Source organism: Dipodomys merriami, unplaced genomic scaffold (assembly GCF_024711535.1).
Source record: "Dipodomys merriami isolate MVZ:Mamm:240054 unplaced genomic scaffold, mDipMer1.0.p SCAF_11, whole genome shotgun sequence".
Lineage (NCBI taxonomy): Eukaryota > Metazoa > Chordata > Mammalia > Rodentia > Heteromyidae > Dipodomys > Dipodomys merriami.
The window spans coordinates 13,186,270-13,207,205 of NW_027202382.1; the positions used below are offsets into that span (position 1 = coordinate 13,186,270).

Sequence of the window (20,936 nt, forward strand, 5' to 3'; positions counted from 1 at the left end):
TTCCAGTGTGTCACTACAGGTTTTTTTTTCCCTGTGATCACCACGACATTTGCTGTTAAAAATTGAAATACAGAAACTAAAACTGGTTAAATCCCAAAGGTCTTTGGTAGTTAGTCAAAGCACTGAACGACTGCATTGAGGGTTAGAAAACTACCAACAACAGGGATAATACCAATACCTGCATATGTGACTTAGGAGAGTTAATCTTAAACAAGGTCAGACCAGAATTTACCAACTTGGGAAAATGATGTACTTTCTAGCATCTCTTGAAATAGAAATGATTCTAAAGCACAGTGAGAATGCTAGCAAGCTGCACAATTCCAGAAGGAAAAAAAAGCTTTCTATCACTTGAAGTTGTTAAATTGACCATCATAACCTTAAGGAACTAAGAGCAAAAGCATCTTTTTTAAACACTTTACCTATTTCCTGCTTTATGAGAAAACTAGTATACTAGTCGAATTTGAACATGCTGGGCCTTAAACCAGTTTGTGCAGATCTGTAAACTGCCCATTGATGTTTTCACTATGGACTCCTACTTATACTTCAGTGCTGTCCGATCATCTCTGCCCGTTGTTCTTAGGTAAAACTTAAGGGATTATAAAGAAACAACCTATGAACTCTGTCCCAATTCCATTCCTAAAGATTGAGGTGAGGAAAATGACAGCAAAATTCAGGCAGGCAGTAAAGAAGAAATGGAGCTTTGCCACTAAATTGGTTTTCAATGTGAATTGGCAGTGTGAAAATTTGTGGAGTCTACATTGATCCTGGGGCTTGAACTTGGCTGGGACATGCACCTTTACCTTTTTTGCTTATGGCTGGTGCTCTGCCATTTGGGCCAGAACTCTACATCCAACTTTTTGCTGGTTAGTCTGACTTTTTTGCCTGGACTGGCTTTCATCATGAGTAGCTGAGGACAGATATAAGCTACGAGCCCAGATCTTCATTCTGTGGTTCTGAGAATATTAAGAATACTGAACCTGAGATTTGTGCCATGAATCTTAATTTTCAATGAGTAGGTATAAAGAATAGAACAAGCTTTTATGTATGTGTTGAGTTTTATGTGGTAGAGAACAATATCAAGTCTGATGAGCCCAGGCTACTTCCTAATAACCAAATCACAAGCCTCATTTCAAAATAGTGCTTGTTGATTCCTGGCACCCAGCTTGCATCAGCTTATGCTAACTAGTCTTTTACAAAACAGCCCAGGAATGTTAAGGGGAAAACAACCCAATGACTCCACTCCTGACAGTTGCTCCCAATCCCACTAGATCAGTGGCTCACCTTCCTTGTCCTGGACCCAAGCCCAATAGGCAAACAGGAAACAGGTAACTTGTACATTCACAGGCTGCTGGTGAATGGTCTGGGGTTTCAGCCTTCAGCCCTGGAGGGGACTGCCATCTAGTGTCAAGAAAATCCAGGCAAAGCAAGACACCAGTGGCTCATACTTAACAATTCAAACTACTCAGGCAGCTCAGATCTGAGGATCAGTGTTTTATCCCAGACAGGCAAATTTGACTCCTCTCCAAATATACAAGATGCTGGAAATGGAGATGTGGTTCAAGTAGTAGAGTGCCAGCCTTGAGCAAAAAAGCTAAGCAAGAGCCTAAGCCTGAGTTTAATTCCCAGTCACACATGTTAAAAAAAGTTCCTATTTTTAAAAGTCTTGAAAGATTTAACAAATACTGCCTGAGGAAAGTATAAAAGTTGGGCTTTCAAGTTTTGCAGTTAGGACAAATGTATTATCTCACTAAAAGCTGCGCTGGTAGCTCACACCTGTAATCCTAGCTACTCAGGAGGCTGAGATCTGAGGATCTCTCTTCAAAGCCAGCGTGGGCAGGAAAGTAGTTGAGACTTTGTTGCCAATTAACCACCAGAAAACTGGAACTGGTGCAGTGGTTCAAGTGGTAGAGCACTCACCTTTGAGCTGAAGAACACAGGGACAGTGCCCAAGTCCAGAGTTCAAGCCCCACCACCAACGGGGGGGGGGGGGGGGGGGAATCCAATTCAGGTCCCTCCCTAATCTTTCTTTACTAAAGATAAAAGTCCTTTATTCCCAGCTTCTGTTTTGTTGATTGTTTTGACAAGGGTCTTCCTATGCAGCCCAGGCTGTGCTTCAGCCTCCCAAATGTTGCCTTGTCTGATGTGTAACAAACTTTCCTCATGCCAATTTAAAACTTTTACTTAGAAGCATGTCTAAAGTAGATAACCAGCTGTAAATAAAAAAATACCAAGTGAAGGCCTGAGCTAAAAGCCCCAAACTAATGGATATATTCAATTCCCATGAGTTTCAAGACTGCTACAAACTAAATTAACTGAGACAAAAGGCAGTGGGGTTTGCAGCAAAAGGGAAATAAGTTACAGATGATGACTGGAAAAGGTTTCTTAATGCTGCACAAAGTAAATAGCCAATATTGACTATTATGTGCCAGGCATAGGATGGGGCCACATTCAAGTCACAAAAAATGAGAATGCAAAAGTTAACCTTTTGTCAGGCATTGGTGGCTCATGCCTATAATTCTAGGTACTCAGAAGGCTGAAATCTGAGGATTGCAGTTCAAAGCCAGTCTGGGCAGGAAAGTCTGTGACACTCTCAACTCCAATAAAATGTTCAGAAAACCAGAAGTGGTACTGTGGCTCAAATGGTAGAGTGCTAGCCTTGAGCTGAAGAGCTGAGGGACAGTGTCCTGGCACATGACTGACCAAAAAAAACTCTTTTCCCCACAGCTTGTTCTTAAATGCTAAGCTTAAAGGAGGGCATAGAAAGCCTAGAAATAAGATCTTTAAGAGTCCTACACATTCTCAGTTGATTTCCCCCCCCCCCTTTTTTTTTTTGCAGTACTGGGGTATGAATTCAGGGCCTCCCACTTGCAGGCCCTCTACAACTTGAGCTATGTCCCCAAGCCCTACATCTTTGGTTTAAAGGTGAAAGAGAAATCCATGTGCAAAGTATTTAAGAGTTTTATTATCTTTGAAATGTTTTTAGCTGATGACTATGATCATTACAAAAGACTTAAATCTCAGGTCCTTGTCTAATTTTTCAGAACAGCATATTGGGCTGGGGGCGTAGCTCAAGAGGTATATGCTTATCTAGAACAGCAGCTCATTTTCAATGCCAAACCCTCCTCCACATGACAGATGATGCCAAAACTGGTCTCAACTGATCCTGCAACTATTTCCAACCAGAAAATGGGGGACTATATTCCCTGAAGTTAGACTGAACATAGGAGAAGGCACAGCTCAAAATGAGCAAAAAAGACAGTACCATGAGATTATGATAGTTTTTATGTCAGTCAATCCAACTGCTATCAATGTGAACTCGGGACTTGATGATAATGAGTTCTCTCACCGTTTTTAGTAAACATACTGACGAGATGAATATTTATTTACAAAGCATCCAGAAATGTGTGCTTTATTAACATCTTAAAAAACAGCTACTGAATACTGGGGTATTTACAAGTTTTATGATGGGAAGTAAATTGCAATCAGGATTTTAGATAATCAAAGAAGTCCATCTTTTTTTCCTAGAAATATCAGTAATATGACTGCCATAGTTATAAGCAGAAAAACTAAAATCTTAAAAATATATTTTTAAAAGGGTAACTTTTTAAGACTGTAATTATGCTTGGCTAAATGGGATACTTTTTCTTTTTTCTTTTTTTTTTAGAAAGTTGACCTGAAAAAAACAAACACATAAGTATGTCTGCTAAGTACATGCTTCAAGCTAGATTTTTAAAAGGTGAATTAGGGTTTCCAGAGCTTTAAGAGTCCATCTTCACTGTAGGTAGCAATCAAATTCTGATGAGGATGATGTGCAATACCAATCACATCCTTCTCGTGAACCTGGAATGGGTAAAGACAGTGTATATATCTTAATAAATCACCCCAAAGAGGTTCCCAGAGCTGAGTGGAAAAGATCTTGAAAGTTCACATAGTCCAAATGACACAGCTAAAAGAGGATATTCAACTCACATATTGTAAAACAAAATCTTGGGGCTGAGAATGTGGCTTACTGGTAGAGTGCTAGCCTAGCATGCCTGAAGCCCTGGGTTCGATTCCTTAGTACAGCATAAACAGAAAAGCCAGAAGTGGTGTTGTGACAAGTGGTAGCCTTGAGTAAAAGCAGCCCAGGGACAATGCCTAGGCCCTGAGTTTAAGCCCCAGGACTAGCAAATAATAAATAAATAATAAAACTTAGTAGAGGGTCTGGGAAGGTGGCTCAGTGGTAGAGTGCTTGCCTTGCATGCCTGAGGTCCTGGGTTCAATTCCCCAGCACCACATAAGCAAAAAGAAAAAAAAAGCCAGAAGTGGTGCTGTGGCTCAAGTGGTAGAGCGCTAGCCTTGAGCTGAAGAGCTGAGGGGCAACACCCAGGCCCTGAGTTCAGGCCCCACGACCGGACCCAAAAAAAAAAACTTAGTAGAGCCAGCAGGCAAGCATAAGGCCCTGAGTTCAAACCCTAGTACTGATAACAACAACAACAACAAAAACTTTTATTGTAAGCCCCTGACATTTGGAGACTTTAACACTGCTAGCATTAATTCCTTGTCTGACTTCAATATGAGAGCTGAAAGGGAAAAAAAAAAAAAACCCTGAAAAACAAAAAACACCACCACCACCACCACCACAACAAAAAATCTAATTAGGACAATGGAGACAATGCATAAATAATATGCCCTCCAAATGATATAGAGAAAAGTATGTGTTATCTGTCAACCCCCATGAGGAAGATCTAGCTGACTCCACAGGTTCTACTCCCTTCTCTGCTTTATGTACACACATCTTCTGTCTACCTGAAGGTAAGGGAGTCACTAAAGGATGATTTTTCCTGGTAAAGGAGACAATTTCATACCATTACTTATGGTCTCTTATTTTTATTTGAATGGTAAAACACCTCCATTACACTTTCTTCATACTTAGGTTCACAATGGTAATACTGTAAAAAAGTATGTACTGCAGAGAACACAAAGTATTGAGGCATTTCCATATATATAAGTTTCCGATGTGCAACCCACTTCAGTGCCAGAAACCTACAGGCAGAGGCCAGGCCATGGTTCAGGGCCAGTTGGCTCTGGCATGGAACACTGTGAGAAGCTCAGGGTAACAAGCCTGCCATAAATCCAAACCTATGCATTACCATGAATTTTTTAGATGACCTTAGTAATACTTACTGTCAAAGTTCTCTCCAGCTTGCCAGTGACTGTGCTAAAGCAGTAGAGCACAAAGTCTTCCCCCACACAGTAAATCCATTCACCACGAGGAGAGAGAGCACAGCAAACAAAGTCACCACCTTCTCTTTTACCAGAGCTGAAGCTTCTGACAATCTAGACCACATCATACCCAAGGAAAAAAACAAAACAAAACACTGGTTTAAGAGCTTGGCCACAAGCACCACTTTAAGCCCTTTTTCCCCTCTTAGGTGCTAAAATACTTGTATTGAGGTCTGACATTTTGAAAACTACATTTAAAAAACGGACATTTTTACATAGTTAGTTTGCACTTTGTTTACTATCTTCAATTGGATTCTTCATGTGCTAAATCTTACAAGGGAAATAGTCAACAGATGAAGTAAGTGGCAGATAAAAGTTTTCAAATTTATACATCTGAGTCACTGAATTTGCTCTTTAGTGATCATACTATCAGGAAGCAAACTCATTACTACAAACAGTAAAATCAGTGTAGATTCATTTTCTCCCCTACCATGCTTCCTTCTCTTTTTCTCCCTCCTAACCCCCATCCTATATAGGATTTCCCTATGTAGACCAAGCTGGTCTCCAACTTCAATCCAACTGCCTTGTTCTCCCAAGTGCTGAGATTGCAGGCATGAACCACAATGCCTGGCATACCATCAATTTTTTTTTTTTGGTCAGTCATGGGGCTTGAACTCTGGGCCTGGGCGCTGTCCCTCAGCTCTTCCACTGAAGGCTAGCACTCTACCACTTGAACGTCAGCCCCACTTCCGGCTTTTTCTTTTTTTGTGGTGCTGAGGAATCAAACCCAGGGCCTAATGCATGCAAGGCAAGCACTCTACCACTGAGCCACCTTCCCAGCCCCACCATTCTTAATGTTTTCTGAATTTATGTTTCTCAATTTCCTTCCTAATAGATGCAATGTTCGCCTCATGAAGGATGGAATGATCTGTAATACTTTATTTTATAACAGTAAAATCATCATTAGCCAAGCCAAGAGAAAACCAATTTGAAAAAGTTAAAAGGGTGATAATGATGCATGCCTGTACAGTCCTAGCCCTTGGGAGACTGAGGCCATGGGACTGACTTTAAGGCAGCTTGAGCTATAGTGAGACCTTGTCTCAAAACAAATGATGGGGAGGGGCCAAGATGGCAACAGAAAAGTAAGGAAACACTACAGCTCTCTCCAACCAAATAGTGTTTGGGTTTCAATGCTCCATTTCTCCAAGAGACCACAGCTACAGAAAGGCAATTACTGCCGGGAGCTGGTGGCTCACGCCTGTAATCCTAACTACTTAGGAGGCTGAGATCTGAGGATTGCGGTTCAAAGTCAGTCCGGGCAGGAAAGTCTGTGAAACTCTTATCTCCAATAAAAACCACCAGAAAACCGGATGTGGCACTGTAGCTCAAGTGGTAGAGCTAGCCTTGAACTGAAGAGCTGAGGGACAGCACCCAAGCCCAGAGTTCCAGCCCCACGACAAAGACAAAACCAAAACCAAAACCAAAAAGGCAATCACTCAGAGCAACATGGGAAGTAAAAAAAAGGAAAAGGAAAAAACTTCAGAACCTACACAAAGTCGGGTGCCAGTGGCTCACACCTATAATCCTAGCTACTCAGGAGACTGAGATCTGAGGATCATGGTTCAAAGCCAGCCCGGGCAGGAAAGTCTGTGAAACTCTTATATCCAATAAAAACTCTTATATCCAAAAAAAAGGGGTGGGGGCCCCCCTCCCCGAGCTGCTCAAGCTGCCTGGCTCAGGACCTGCTAGGGACCACAGAGCCACAAGAGTCCCAAGGCTCCTGGAAGACTCCCAAGTGCCAGAGCCAACCCAGAGAATACAAACAAAACTTGGAACGCAGAACCTGCACAAAGACACCCTTCCATCCCCGCCCCTCCGACCACCACAGTGTGGCACCTCTCTGCACCGGCTGGCAGGAACAGCCCAGCCCAGCCTGGGGTGACAGTGAACAACCCCAGGCTCTCTGCCCAGCCCAGCTTGAGGTGGTGAGGGCATGGTGCCCCTCTGCACTGGCCTGCGGGAACAGCCCAGACAGCAAACACACAGGGGAGAACGCCAAGTGGAAGTGAAAAAGAAATGGAAGACAAACGCTACATCCAAGAGATGATAGCGGCAATGAGTCAAGAATTAAAACGAGAAATAGATCAGCAATTTAGAGAACAAATGAATGAGCTATCAAAAGAGATCCAGGCCTTAAATAAGAAATGCACTCAAAAATAGATGCAGTACACATCTCATTAAAAGATGAGATTAATACTCTAAGGAACGACATAAAAATTATAAATGGCTCAATTTCCATAGAATACCAGGTACTGAAGACAAAATGCCAGCACTGGAAAAAAAAAGTTACAGATATGGAAAAAACACTCAAAATATGCCAAAGGAAAGTCCAAGAACAAGCAGACTATACCAAGAAATTTTACCTTTGTATAAATGGGGTAGACAAAGGGGAGGAAATAAACAATCTTGCATGCAGCAAAAGCAAAGAAGGAGCTATTCTACAATGGGAATCACGGGAGATCTCTCCACACACACACTGAATGCAAGGAAAGTAGCATTTGAGCCCTGAGAACCAGTAACTGCCAGCCCAGACTGGTATATCCAGTGAAGCTAGCATTCACATTCGATGGAGAAACTAAAATTTTATTTTATTTTATTATTATTATTTTTTTATTGTTTTTTGGGTCTGGTCGTGGGGCCTGAACTCTGGGCCTGGGCGCTATCCCTCAGCTCTTCAGCTCAAGGCTAGTGCTCTACCACTTGAGCCACAGCACCACTTCCAGCTTTTTTTTTTTTTTTTTTGGTCGGTCGTGGGGCTTGAACTCTGGGCTTGGGCGCTGTCCCTCAGCTCTTCAGCTCAAGGTGAGCGCTCTACCACTTGAGCTATAGCGCCACTTCCGGTTTTCTGGTGGTTTATTGGAGATAGGAGTCTCAAGGTCTCTCTTGCCCAGGCTGGCTTTGAACCGCAATCCTCAGATCCTGAGTAGCTAGGATTACAGGCGTGAGCCACCAGCACCCGGCTTCTGGCTTTTTTCTTTTTGCTTATGTGGTGCTGAGGAATCCAACCCAGGGCCTCATGCATGCAAGGCAAGCGCTCTACCACTGAGCCACCTTCCTAGCCCGAAACTAAAATTTTAATAGTAAGGAAAAACTAAATGAATTCATAAACAATAAGCCAGCATTACAAAGAATATTAAAAGAGGGATTATAATATGGAGAAAACAATCAAGATCAGGGATCCATATCAGACAGATATCATTAGGAGACCAACTTAGTAAATACAGGAGGAAAGGAAAGAAGAAAAACTTAGGAAAGTAGGAAAATGACAGGAAACATAATATATTTCTCCATAATAACCATAAACATTGATGGACTCAATTCACCAATCAAAAGAAAAAGAACTGCAGACTGATCAGAAAACAAGATCCATCAATTTTCTGTCTTCAAGAGATCCACCTCACAGCCAAAGATAAAAGCAAACTCCCAGTGAAAGGATGGAGGAAGATCTACCATGCCAATGCCCCCAGCAAGAAGGCAGGAGATATCTGATAAAATAAACTTTACATTAAAATCATTACAAAAAGACAAAGAAGGTCACTGCATATTAATACAGGGAACAATCCAAGAAGAGAATATCACCATTGTCATATCTATATGCCCCAAACATCAGTGCACCCAAATATGTTACGTGAATACTCTTAGATTTACAGGAAAAGATGGATCCAAATACAATAATACTAGGAGACTTTAATACTCCACTCTCACCAAAGGACAGGTCTACCATCCAAAGAATTGGCAAAGAGGTCTCTGAATTAAGATGCAATATCTCAAGCAGACTTAACTGACATATACCGAGTTTTCCACCCAACAACAACCCAGTACACATTCTTCTCAGGAGCCCAGGGAACTTTTTCATGGAACTAAGATCATATCTTAGTTCAAGGAATTTAAGCAAATACAAGAGGATCAACATAATCTCCTAGTATTCTATCTGACCATAGTGGAATCAAACTAGTTCTCAATAACAAGGCGTATAGTAGAAAAAACTCAAACACAGGGAAATTAAACAGCACACTGCTGAGCAACACATGGGTCACAGAAGAAATTAAAGAAGAAATTAAAAAGTTCCTACAATTCAATGAAAATGAAGATACATTACAAAGAAACCTATGGGACACAGTGAAAGCAGTTCTGAGGGGCAAATTTATTGCTCTCAGTGCACATACCAAGATTTCAATCTTTTTTTTTTAAACTCTGGGCCTAGGCGCTGTCCCTGCGCTCTTCAGCTGAAGGTGAGCGCTCTACCACTTGAGCCACAAACGCCACTTCCTCAGTGCACATATCAAGAAAACGGTAACAGACCAAGTAGACAATCTCATAATGCAACGAAAACTGCTAGAGAAACAAGAAAAAGTTGAACCTAAAATTGCTAGATAGAGTGAGATAACCAAAATAAGAGCTGGCACTAACAAGACAGAAACTAAGAAAACTATAAAGTTAATAAAACAAAAAACTGTTGTTTTTTTTTTACTCAATAAAATTGACAGACTAATGGCAAGACTGACTAAAAAAAATCAGGGATGCCACAGGAAAAATTACAAGAAACATCCAAGACATCCAAACAATTAAAAAGAAATATTTCCAGATGTTATACTCACTAAGGAAGGAAAATTTAGCAGAAATGGATGAATTTCTAGAGAAATATAAATTGCTGAAACTGAACCAAGAAGAAATAAATCAGTTATGTCAATAACCTACAATGAGATAGAGGAAACAATCAGAAACCTTCCAACAAGGAAAAGCGTAGGACCAGATGGATTCACTACAGAATTCTATAAGACCTTTAAAGAGGAACTAATAACCATTCTCCTTAAGTTCTTCAGAGAAACAGAAACAGAGGGAGTAATCCCAACGTCATTCTATGAAGCCAATATCACACTCATCCCCAAACCAGGCAAAGACACAACAACAACAAAAGAGTACAGACCAATCTCTTTGATGAACACAGATGCAAAGCTCCCCAATAAAATTCTAGCCAACAGAATCCAGAAACATATAAAAAAAATCATACATTATGACCAAGTAGGCTTCATTCAGAGATGCAGAACATATGTAAATCAATAAATGTAATCCATCACATCAACAGATCCAAGGTCAAGAACCACATGATGATCTCCATTGACGTGGAAAAGGTTTTTGATAAAATACAGCACTCAATCATGTTAAAAAACTCCGGAAAAAATAGGAATAGAAGGAACATTCCTAAAAACAAAAGCCTTAAATGACAGACCAACAGCCAATATTATACTTAATGGGGAAAAGCTACAACTAACTAATTCCCCTAAAAAACAGGAACACGGCAAGGATGCCCACTCTCTCCACTCCTCTTCAATATAGTGCTGGAATCCTTAGCCAGAGCAATAAGTCAAGAAAAAGACATTAAAGGGATCTGCATAGGGGAGAAAGAAGTTAAACTATCTCAAAACCTCCATTCCCAAACTCTTAGAGCTTATAAACCACTTCGGCAAAGTAGCAGGATACAAAACTAACCCACAAAAATCAGTCACCTTTCTGTACACCAACAATGTACGAGCAGAAAAGGAAATCAAGGAAACAACCCAATTCACAATAACCTCAAAAAAAAAAAAGTATCTAGGAATAAACCAAACCAAAGATGTAGAGGGTCTATTTCATGAAAACTATAAAGCCTAAAAAAAGGAATCATAGAGGATACCAGGAAATGGAAAGACCTCCCATGTTCCTGGATAGGCAGAATTAATATAGTGAAAATGGCGATACTGCCAAAATGATATACACATTCAATGCAATTCCCATTAAAATCCCAATGACATACTTCACTGAAATAGAGAAAACAGTCCAAAAATTCATATGGAACAATAAAAGACCCAGAATAATCAAAGCAATTCTAGGCAAAAGAAAGAATGCGGGAGGGATCACAATGCTGGATTTCAAGCTCTTCTACAGAGCCATAATAACAAAGACAGCTTGGTACTGGCACAAAGAGACCCCCAAAGATCAATGCAACAGATTAGAGGACCCAGAAATAAAGCCGCATACGTACAGTCAGTTGATATTTGACAAAGGAGCCAAAGACATACAGTGGAAGAACCATAGCCTCCTCAACTACTGGTGCTGGGAAAACTGGATGGCCACATGCAGAAAACTAAAAGTGGACCCCAGCCTATCACCATATACTAACATCAACTCAAAATGGATTAAAGACCTTAACATCAAACCTGATACTCTGAAACTACTGCAGGACAGAGTAGGAGAGACACTTGAACTTACACGTACAGGCAGTAACTTCCTGAACAGAGTCACAACAAATTGGAGAAACTTGATAAAAATGGGACTACCTTAAAATAAAGTTTCTAGCCAGGCGCCAGTGGCTCATGCTTGTAATCCTAGCTACTCAGGAGGCTGAGATCTGAGGATCGCAGTTCAAAGCCAGCTCCTGCAGGAAACTCCCTGAAACTCTTATCTCCAATAAACCACCAGAAAACCGGAAGTGGCGCTGTAGCTCAAGTGGTGGAGTGCTAGCCTTGAGCTGAAGAGCTGAAGGACAGCACTCAGGCCCAGAGTTCAAGGCCCATGACTGACAAAAAAAATAAAAATAAAATAAAAATAAAAAGTTTCTGCACAGATAAAGAAATAGCAACCAAACCAGAAAGAAAGCCAACTAATTGGGAAAAAAAATTTACCAGGAATATATCAGACAAGGGTCTAATATCCATTATATACAAGGAACTCAAGAAACTAACCCCTCATAAATCTAACAAACCAATCATGAAATAGACAAGGGAGCTAAAGAGAGACTTCTCAGAAGAAAAGATAAAAATGGCAAAGAAACACGTGAGGAAATGTTCATCATCCCTGGCTGTAAAGGAAATGCAAATAAAAACAACACTGAGATAACCTTACCCCAGTCAGAATGGCCCACATCCTAAATTCAGCCAACAACGAATGCTGGAAGGGATGCGGAGAAAGAGGAACCCTACTGCATTGCTGGTGGGAATGTATATAATACAACCACTTTGGAAAGCAGTCTGGAGATATCTCAGAAAGCTAAATATAGACCTTCCCTATGAACCAGCCATACCATTCCTAGGCATCTACCCTGAACAACAGGAAACAGTATACAAAGACACATGCACCTCCATGTTCATTGCAGCACTGTTCATAACAGCCCAAGATTTGGAAACAACCCAGATGCCCCACTACTGATGAGTGGATCCAAAAACTGTGGTACCTATATACAATGGAATATTATGCAGCCATTAGAAAGGACAAATAATGGCATTTGCAGGGAAATGGATGGAACTAGAGCAAATTATTTTGAGTGAGGTAAGCCAAGAACAAAGAGACAAACGGCACATGGTCTCCCTGATAGGTGGATGCTAAAGCCAAAATACAGGAAGATATGACAAAGTACATAGAACTTGGGAAACAAAGAACAACCACTCATTTCGTTGTATCATTACTAAATGACTCCATGTTCTTGACCATATATATGGTAGATATATGCACACAATGGAGGGAAGCCAGGAGGAGGACACAGACTAAGTAGGAAATGGAACAACATACAACAAAGGGGCCCACCAGCTGCACTGGACATAGAAGAAAAAGAACTAAGCAACCCAAAGACAGCGATGGGAAGGGAGGAATGAGAGGGAAAGAGGGAACAGCTTACACTAAGCAAAAGGAAAGAAATGTGAACATCACCTGATGTGGAAGAAATAATTTGTATTGTCAAAGCTCACAGAACTCACAAACTTTATAGACCACGATAATGACAATGAAGGTTAAAATGTGTCTGTGACTTTAACCAAGTATCACTATTCCACAATACCGTAAAATCTGTGAAATTTATGTAATCACCTAATCTCAATTTAAAGAAAAAAAAAGAAAAGTGAGAGAAGGGGGATGGGTTAGGAGCGATGGGTGACAATGTTGTCAGACGCCCTGTATTCACATACAAGGTTTCGTAGAATGGGAACTTCTTTGTACAACTACTTAAAGATAGCAATAATAAAAAATGTTTTAAAAAAATGACAACAAAAAAGGGCTAAAAGGTCACACACTGACTCAATCTACTTGTACACTATTTTCAAAATGACAAGATTATAATGAAGAACATATCAGCTGTTGCCAAGGGTTAGGGATTGAGATTTATTTGAAATTAAAAACACAATGTCATTTATATTAGCACTAAAATAAAAGTGAAATACTTAAGTATAAATCTAAAAGAAGTACATAGACTTATAGCAGGAAAACTACAAAAATCTGATAAAAGATATGACAGAACTAAATAGATATTCCATGCTCATGAATAGGAAGATTTGACATCTTACCAATTTGGATCTATAGATTCAGTGCAATCTCTGAAAGTTATTAGATACAAACAAACTGATTTTAAAGTCTATACTGAAAGGCAAAAGACCCAGAATAGCAAACTCATTATCAAAGGAGGAAGGCAGAGTTAAAGGACTGAGACTACCTGACTTCGGAACTTAAAAAGCTGTAACTGAGATACTGTGATAATGAACGAAAAAAGGGCAAATAAACCAGTATGAATCTACACACAGACCTAATACTTTTCCTCAAACTTAACTCAAGATGGATGGATCCAACAGACTTAAATTCAAAACCTAAAACTAGATGACTGTGATGATTACATCTAGTTGATCTTGGGTTTACTGGTAACTTTCTAGATGCATCAAAAACATAATCCATAAAGGAAAGAACTGGCAAACAAGACTTCATTAAAATAAAAAATGCAAGCCGGGGGGCATGGCTTCAGTGGTAGAGTGTCTTCCATGAAATGGCAAAGCCCTGAGGTTCAAACCCTAGTACTCCAAAACTAAATAAAAAAAATAAATAAAATAATTCTTTACTCTGTGAGAGTTACTTTCAAAGAGAATAAAAAGACAATCCACAAACTGGGAAAAATATATCTGATAAAGAATTCTTACTCAAAAGATTCCTAGGTGCTTTCCCTGAGCTGTTTTGCTCAAGACTAGCTCTATACCTACCACTTGAGCCACAGCTCCATTTCTGGCTTTTTGGAAATTAATTAGAGATCAGATCTCTCAGATTCTTCTGGCCTGGGCTGGCTTCAAACTATAATCCTCAGATCTAGCCTTGTGAGTAGCTTGGAATATAGGCATGAGTCACGAGCACTGGACTTACAAAGAATTCTTAAAACTCAATAGTAAGAATAAAGGGACAAGAGATGGGATGGGCTTATCAAAGACAAGAGAAATATGTAATTTATCTTTGCTAATGGGGCCATGTATATGTTCTGTGGGCTTAGAAATACTTTACAAATGTACACTGTTTTGCCTGTATTAAAATAAACTGTCACAGTAACTTGTTCCCAAAAACTCAATAGTAACCAATAACCCAACTGAAAAATATGCCAAAGATGACTTCGATACCTCACCAAGGCAATATCAGATGACAAATAAGAGATGAAAAGATGTTCTGTGGGGCTGGGAAGGTGGTTCAGTAGTAGAGTGCTTGCCTTGCATGCATGAGGTCCTGGGTTCAATTCCTGAGAACCACATAAACAGAAAACGCCGAAGTGGCGCTGTGGCTCAAGTGGTAGAACGCTAGCCTTGAGCTCAAGAGCTGAGGGACAGCACCCAGGCCCAGAGTTCAAGCCCCCCAACTGACAAAAAAAGATGTTCTGGGGCTGGGAAGGTGGCTCAGTGGTAGAGCACTTGCCTTGCATGCATGAGGCCTTGGGTTCGGTTCCTCAGCACCACATAAGCAAAAAGAAAAAAGCCGGAAGTGGCACTGTGGCTCAAGTGGTAGAGCTCTAGCCTTGAGCTGAAGAGCCGAGGGACAGCGCCCAGGCCCAGAGTTCAGGCCCCAAGATCGGACCTCCCCTCCCCCTCCCCCCAAAAAAGATGTTCTGCATCTTTTCATGCCTAAAACAAGATAGATAGCACTATTTATCAATTACAATGGCCAAAATCCAAAACAATAGCATCCAGTAAGGGCAAAGATGAAGGACAGTAAGAACTCATTGCTAGTGGGATACAAAAATCACATAGACACTTTCAAAAGTAGTCTTTAATTTCTTACAAAATTCGATGTAACTCATCAAACAATCCAGCCATCACACACTATTTGGTGTTTAAATCAAAGTATTGAAAATTTATGTTCACACAAAAATCTGCATATGATTTCTCACATCTGCTTTATTATTAATTGCCAAAACTTGGAACTGTGGCACATCCAGGCAAAGGATTATGCAACACCAAAAGAAATGAGGTAAGCTGGGCACTGGTGGCTCTGGGCTATAATCCTAGCTACTCATACTCAGGAGGCTGAGATCTGAGAATCGTAGTTCAAAACCAGCCTGAGCATGAAAGTCCATGAGACTTTTATTTCCAATTAACCACTAGAAAACCAGAAGTGGGACTGTGGCTCAAATTGGTAGATTGCTATTATCTTGAGCAAAAGAGCTCAGGGACATTGGATATGCCCTGAGGTTCAAGGCCCATGACCAACAAAAAAGAAAAAAAAAATGAGATATTAAGCCATGAAAAAACTAGGAGACAACTTAAACATCATTATTAAGTGAAAGCAACCAATCTGTGAAAAGGCTCTATGAACATCTCTTTCTACATAACTTTCTGAAGAGAACAAAAATACGAAGATGAAAAAAGATGAGTGAATGCTACAAGTCAGAGAGGAAGTTAAGGATGATTAGGCAGAGAACCAAGAATCGTTTAGGCAATAACACATTTTCCCAAACTCACAGAATATAGAATGGTAAGAGTGAACCTGAATGCAAATTATGGCATTTGGATGACAGAGATATGCCAATGTAAGTTTTAACAAATGTACTACTCTGGGGCTAGGAATGTGACTCAGTGGTAGAGTGCTTGCCTAACATGCATGAAGTCCTGGGTTCAATTACTCAATACCACATAAAAAACACTGGAAGTGGTGTTCAAGTGGTAGAAGAATGTTAGCCTTGAGTAAAAGAAGCTCAGGGATAGTGCCTAAGACCTGAGTTCAAGCCCTATGACTGGGGGAAAAAATGTACTATTCTGGTAGGGGATGTTAAGAATAAAGGAAACTGCATTTATGGGTCAGAGCCATGTATAAATTTTTGTACAAAGGGACTTGATGCTGTCCCAGAGCATTTTTTTTTGCTTAAAACTGGCACCCTACCACTTGAGCCACAGCTCCATTTCTGGCAGGAACTTTCCTGCTTGGGCTGCCTTTGAGTCTCAATCCTCAGATCCCAGCCTCCTGAGTAGCTAGGATTACAAGCATTAGCCACCAGTCCCAGACAAAATAACCTAAGTATTTTTTAACAATGAAATCACAATAATGGAAAAGAGATCAGTACCAACTAGGAGTTGACTGGAGGGAGGGTTTGACTAAGAAGGTATAGCATGTATGAATTTCTCTGCGAGTGATAAAACAGTTCTTAATCTCATTGTAGTTGTCACTAAATGAATTTATACATATGATCAAACTTCATACAACTATTTTGGCTTCAAATAAGTAGAGGGTGCTGTGGGCATAGGACCAAGTATCAGAGCACCTGCCTAGCAAGTGCAAGGCCCTCCCTGAGTTCAAACCCCAGTAGTCTGTAAAACTTGTAAGGTCTATAATTCATTGATGAATATCACATAAATTTTATCCCCTAGTTTTATGTAAATTAATTTACTTTATTATAATTATAGAGGTGATGTACAGAGGGATTATAATTATGAGTCAGGTAATGAGTACATCCATTTCCTAGTTTTGATCATTGTTAAACTATGGTTTGTAAAATATCATCCCAGGAAGTTGGAAGAAGTCTATATAGTATCTCTCTGTATTTTTTCAGTGTCTATTTGAATCTGGAATTACTTTTTCAGCAAATTTTTGAAAAGCTGGGCAATAGGAGCATACCTTTGTAATCCTATGGAGGCCAAAGAAGGAGGTTATTGAGTTTGAGGCTGTCCTGGGATATATAGCAAGAACCTATAATAAGTTTTGCTTCAAAATAAATTTTTAGAGGTCAAGCAGAATACTATAAAGTATGTTCAGTTGATGCACTAGGCAGCTGTGACTACTGTGCAGTGGTCTAACATGCTGTAGGCCAGCCATTTCGGCCATGAATTCTTAACTACTACTTCATCAATTATAGGAATCAAAGGATGAAAAGTGAATAGCATACAGCAGCCCATGCATATTCTCCACGCTCAGCAGAATCCCCAAATGCCCAGGCCAACGTTTCAATAACATTACAATATACAAGCTTAGGATTTGAGACCTGAACCCTGACATAACTAATGTCCCAGTGCTTCCTCATGGGCCCCAAAGTAAAATTCCTTGGAAACCTTCACATCAGGAGGACACAGTTGCCTTTCTCCTTTTAGAGTTCCACTTTAATACTTGCACCACATGCTTCTCCCTAACACAAAGATTGCTGCCAGCTTAAAATAGTGTGTCTCTAAAGGAAGTTTTAAGACAAATCAAAGCCTCATTTACCCACAGGATGAAAAAAGGAAGATCACAGTACAAAAACACCCCGGAGAAAGGAGGTAACTTCTGGAATAGAGATGTTTTATAGAGCTACAATTTAATTGTCTGAGAAATAAATACAGTTCACACTATTTATAAAGTAGTGGACCCACAGCGGACCAGATCCAGTGCAAAAGCACTTTCTGAGCACTCACCTGGCCTTGCATGTTCATGATGACCACAGTGTTTGATCGGTTGCACACCACAAAGTGTTCTGGGTTTTTAGGAAGCAGGATCACACTGTTGACAGTAATGTCTGTCCCTGCAGTGCTGCCCAAGGACTTAAAGGTATTTGAGCATTCTGTTGTCTTCATATTCCAGATCTACCATACAAAAATTTAAGAATTTCTAATTTCAAGGCTTAGAAAATAGGTAACTAAAAAGAGTAAAATTATTTTTTTAAAAGCTCATTTAACTTTTAGATCAAATACCCAGTATTTTCATGTACATAGTAATCATTCACCTATTTATCAACATAAAAATGAAAATATAACACTTTAAAAATCTGTATTTTCTTATATTGTCTTCCTAACATGTTGCCCATCTTTGATGTTAGTTCTTTATTGACACTGCTATTGTTACAAACAACCAGATGCCAGACATTATGTTTGTTGAACCCAGCACCTGAGAAGCTGAAGCAGGAGGATAGTTACTTTAAGGACAGCTTAGATTACAGTTAAGAATCTGCCTTTAAAAAAATTAAAATTGGAGGCTGGGAATGTGGCTTAGTGGTGCTTGCCTAGCATGCATGAAGCCCTGGGCTTGACTCCTCAGTACCACATAAACAGAAAAAGCCAGAAGTGGTGCTGTGGGCTCAAGTGGTAGAGTGCTAGCCTTGAATAAAAGAAGCTCAGGGACAGTGCCCAAGCCCTGACTTCAAGCCCCAGGGCTGGCAAAAATTAAAAAAAAAAAAAAAACAAATAAATAATTGGGCCGGTGGCAAAAATAAATATAAATAAATAAATAATTGGGCCGGGTGCTGGTGGCTCACACCTGTAATCCTACCTACTCAGGAAGCTTATCTCCAATTAATCACAGAAAAAGCCAGAAGTGTTGCTGTGGCTTAAGTGGTAGAACACTCGCCTTAGGCAAAAAAAACAACAAAAACAAAAACAAAACAAACCTGGAAAAAAAATAAAAACAATACAGCAACTCTACCCTTGTGGTAATCAAAACCAAATGAGGCCTTTGCATAGTACTCTACCCTGAAAATTCTGACTTGATAAGGTCTGGGCTGAGACATAGGTATGGGCAATTATTTGTTAGTTCCACAATAATTCTAGTTATAATCTTTATTAAGAACAGCAGAGTCACAATGCTGGCACACAAGAGTATCTATGAAGCATAAACCACCTGGCTGCCTGTATTTCTTTTCCCAGTTTTTACCTTACACTTCTTGCCTTTTATGACTGAAGGGAGTTAAACCAGACAGCCTCAAAATCTGAGATAAACTTAGAGAAGAGATGGATTAAACATTGTATGGCACTGTCCGACACCACTCAATTAATTATAAAAGCCTCTAAGGCACAGCTTTGTCTTATTTCTTCTGTGACTAACACAGAGCTTGGCAAAACATTCATAAACCAGAGGAAATAGCTACCCACAGGTTGTTCCATATAAACACTTATGACTTGCCCCAATCTTCTCTCTGAAGACCAGTTGTCTAGGACAAAAATAAACATTTCAAGGATCAATGTTCTCAGGCTTCTACGGTTTTCTGTTTAAAAGATCAGTGTCACACTTTGCCCCTCACATTGCATTAGAGGAAAAACTATAAAACAAAGAGGACTAGACAAGTCAATGCATCGATTGAGTCCTACCTTCCTAACACAAAAAAGGCAAATCCTATGATTTGCACTTTGTGTGTTTCCCTTCACATCCCATGGGAGAGTACATGTACTCCTTCCTACTTTCAGGTTTATGGCTAAATGCTGAATCAAGAACAATTTCAGATGGCGGTCTGACTTCTAAGTGCTTATTTTAAAATTTCTAGATCCTCTACCACAAATCACTTGGCTAATATCAAGCAATTTAAATAGCAGCTCATAAAGCAGTATTTCAAAGATTTTTCTACCAATTTTCTGCTTTAGTTTCTCAAACCTTTTCCAGGAAATGAGGCCTTTCTTTAAATAACTATATTCTTTAAGATACTAAAGAGCCATTATTTCAGTTGAAACCTGACTTCTCCCACTCCAGTATAAATGCTAGGGCAGACCCTAAATTTGAGGATACAGGTGAAGTTGTGTGACATATTGTACATGTAGTACTAATCTTCATTATTTCAAAAAGAAATGTATTTATTTGCCTAATAAGTCTTGTGAATTTGATTGTAAGGGTTGGCTATATTTATAGACAGATTTAACCACTGTGTATATATGAATGGGAGAGCACTGAAATTTAGGATTCCATACCCTTCCTCTTTTTCTCCACACGATAAAGCTTGTGTGGACTATAGAAGTTTGAGATCTGTGGTCCTCAGTCCAATAAGAACTACACAATGACTATTACTGTGTCTCAGACTCATCTCAGTCATGACTAAAATATCTGGTAAGACAATAACTCCAACACATTCATTGACATTATCATGACTGCAACCTTCTCAAAAAACAAAAGTAGACATCACAAAAGGAACCAGTTTCAAATACTTAACCTTTACAGTGCCATCAGAGGAAGCACTGATAATATAATGTCCATCTTGTGTAAATGTTGCTTCATTAACAAAAGAGGAATGACCACGAAATTCCTTCAGGGTTTTCCCAGATTTTAAACCATGAATTCTATCACAAATAAAAGCAAAGGAAAAAAAAATAGTTTATATATTATGGTTGGAGCTAAGTGTTGAGTGACTATCAGACAAATTACAGAATTCTGTAGAATAATATTAAGTAAAAAAAGTGGATAATGCTAGTATGTATACAATAATAATCTTAATTATATCAAATAGTTAAACAAAACTAAATTGCTCAGACTAGAAGAAAGTGTTAATATTACCACAGGTGGTTTATCCCAAAGACTGGAATCTTAAAAATCTAGTAATTAAAGATTCAGAATCAGGGGCTGGGGAGGTGGCTCAGTGGTAGAGCGCTTGCCTTGCATGCCAGAGTCCCTGGGTTCGATTCCTCAGCACCATATAAGCAAAAAGAAAAAAGCCGGAAGTGGCGCTGTGGCTCAAGTGG

At 39.7% G+C, this 20,936-nt stretch overlaps 1 protein-coding gene and 1 non-coding gene across 2 annotated transcripts in view; both read right to left on the minus strand.

The window, feature by feature from the left end:
• Positions 1-2,942: 2,942 nt before the first annotated feature.
• Positions 2,943-20,936, minus strand: part of Smu1 (SMU1 DNA replication regulator and spliceosomal factor) — a 40,227-nt gene continuing 22,233 nt past the window's right edge. The window contains exons 9-12 of the mRNA XM_070008682.1: positions 20,411-20,537; positions 17,916-18,083; positions 5,167-5,319; positions 2,943-3,840 (exon numbers count right to left, since the gene is read on the minus strand). Coding sequence (XP_069864783.1) covers positions 3,742-3,840; positions 5,167-5,319; positions 17,916-18,083; positions 20,411-20,537 — 547 coding nt within the window. The 3' untranslated portion in view covers positions 2,943-3,741. The remainder of the gene's footprint in view (positions 3,841-5,166; positions 5,320-17,915; positions 18,084-20,410; positions 20,538-20,936) is intronic.
• Positions 4,996-5,127, minus strand: LOC138822364 (small nucleolar RNA SNORA42/SNORA80 family). The gene has a single exon (XR_011370405.1). It is a non-coding gene; the product is annotated as a small nucleolar RNA SNORA42/SNORA80 family (small nucleolar RNA).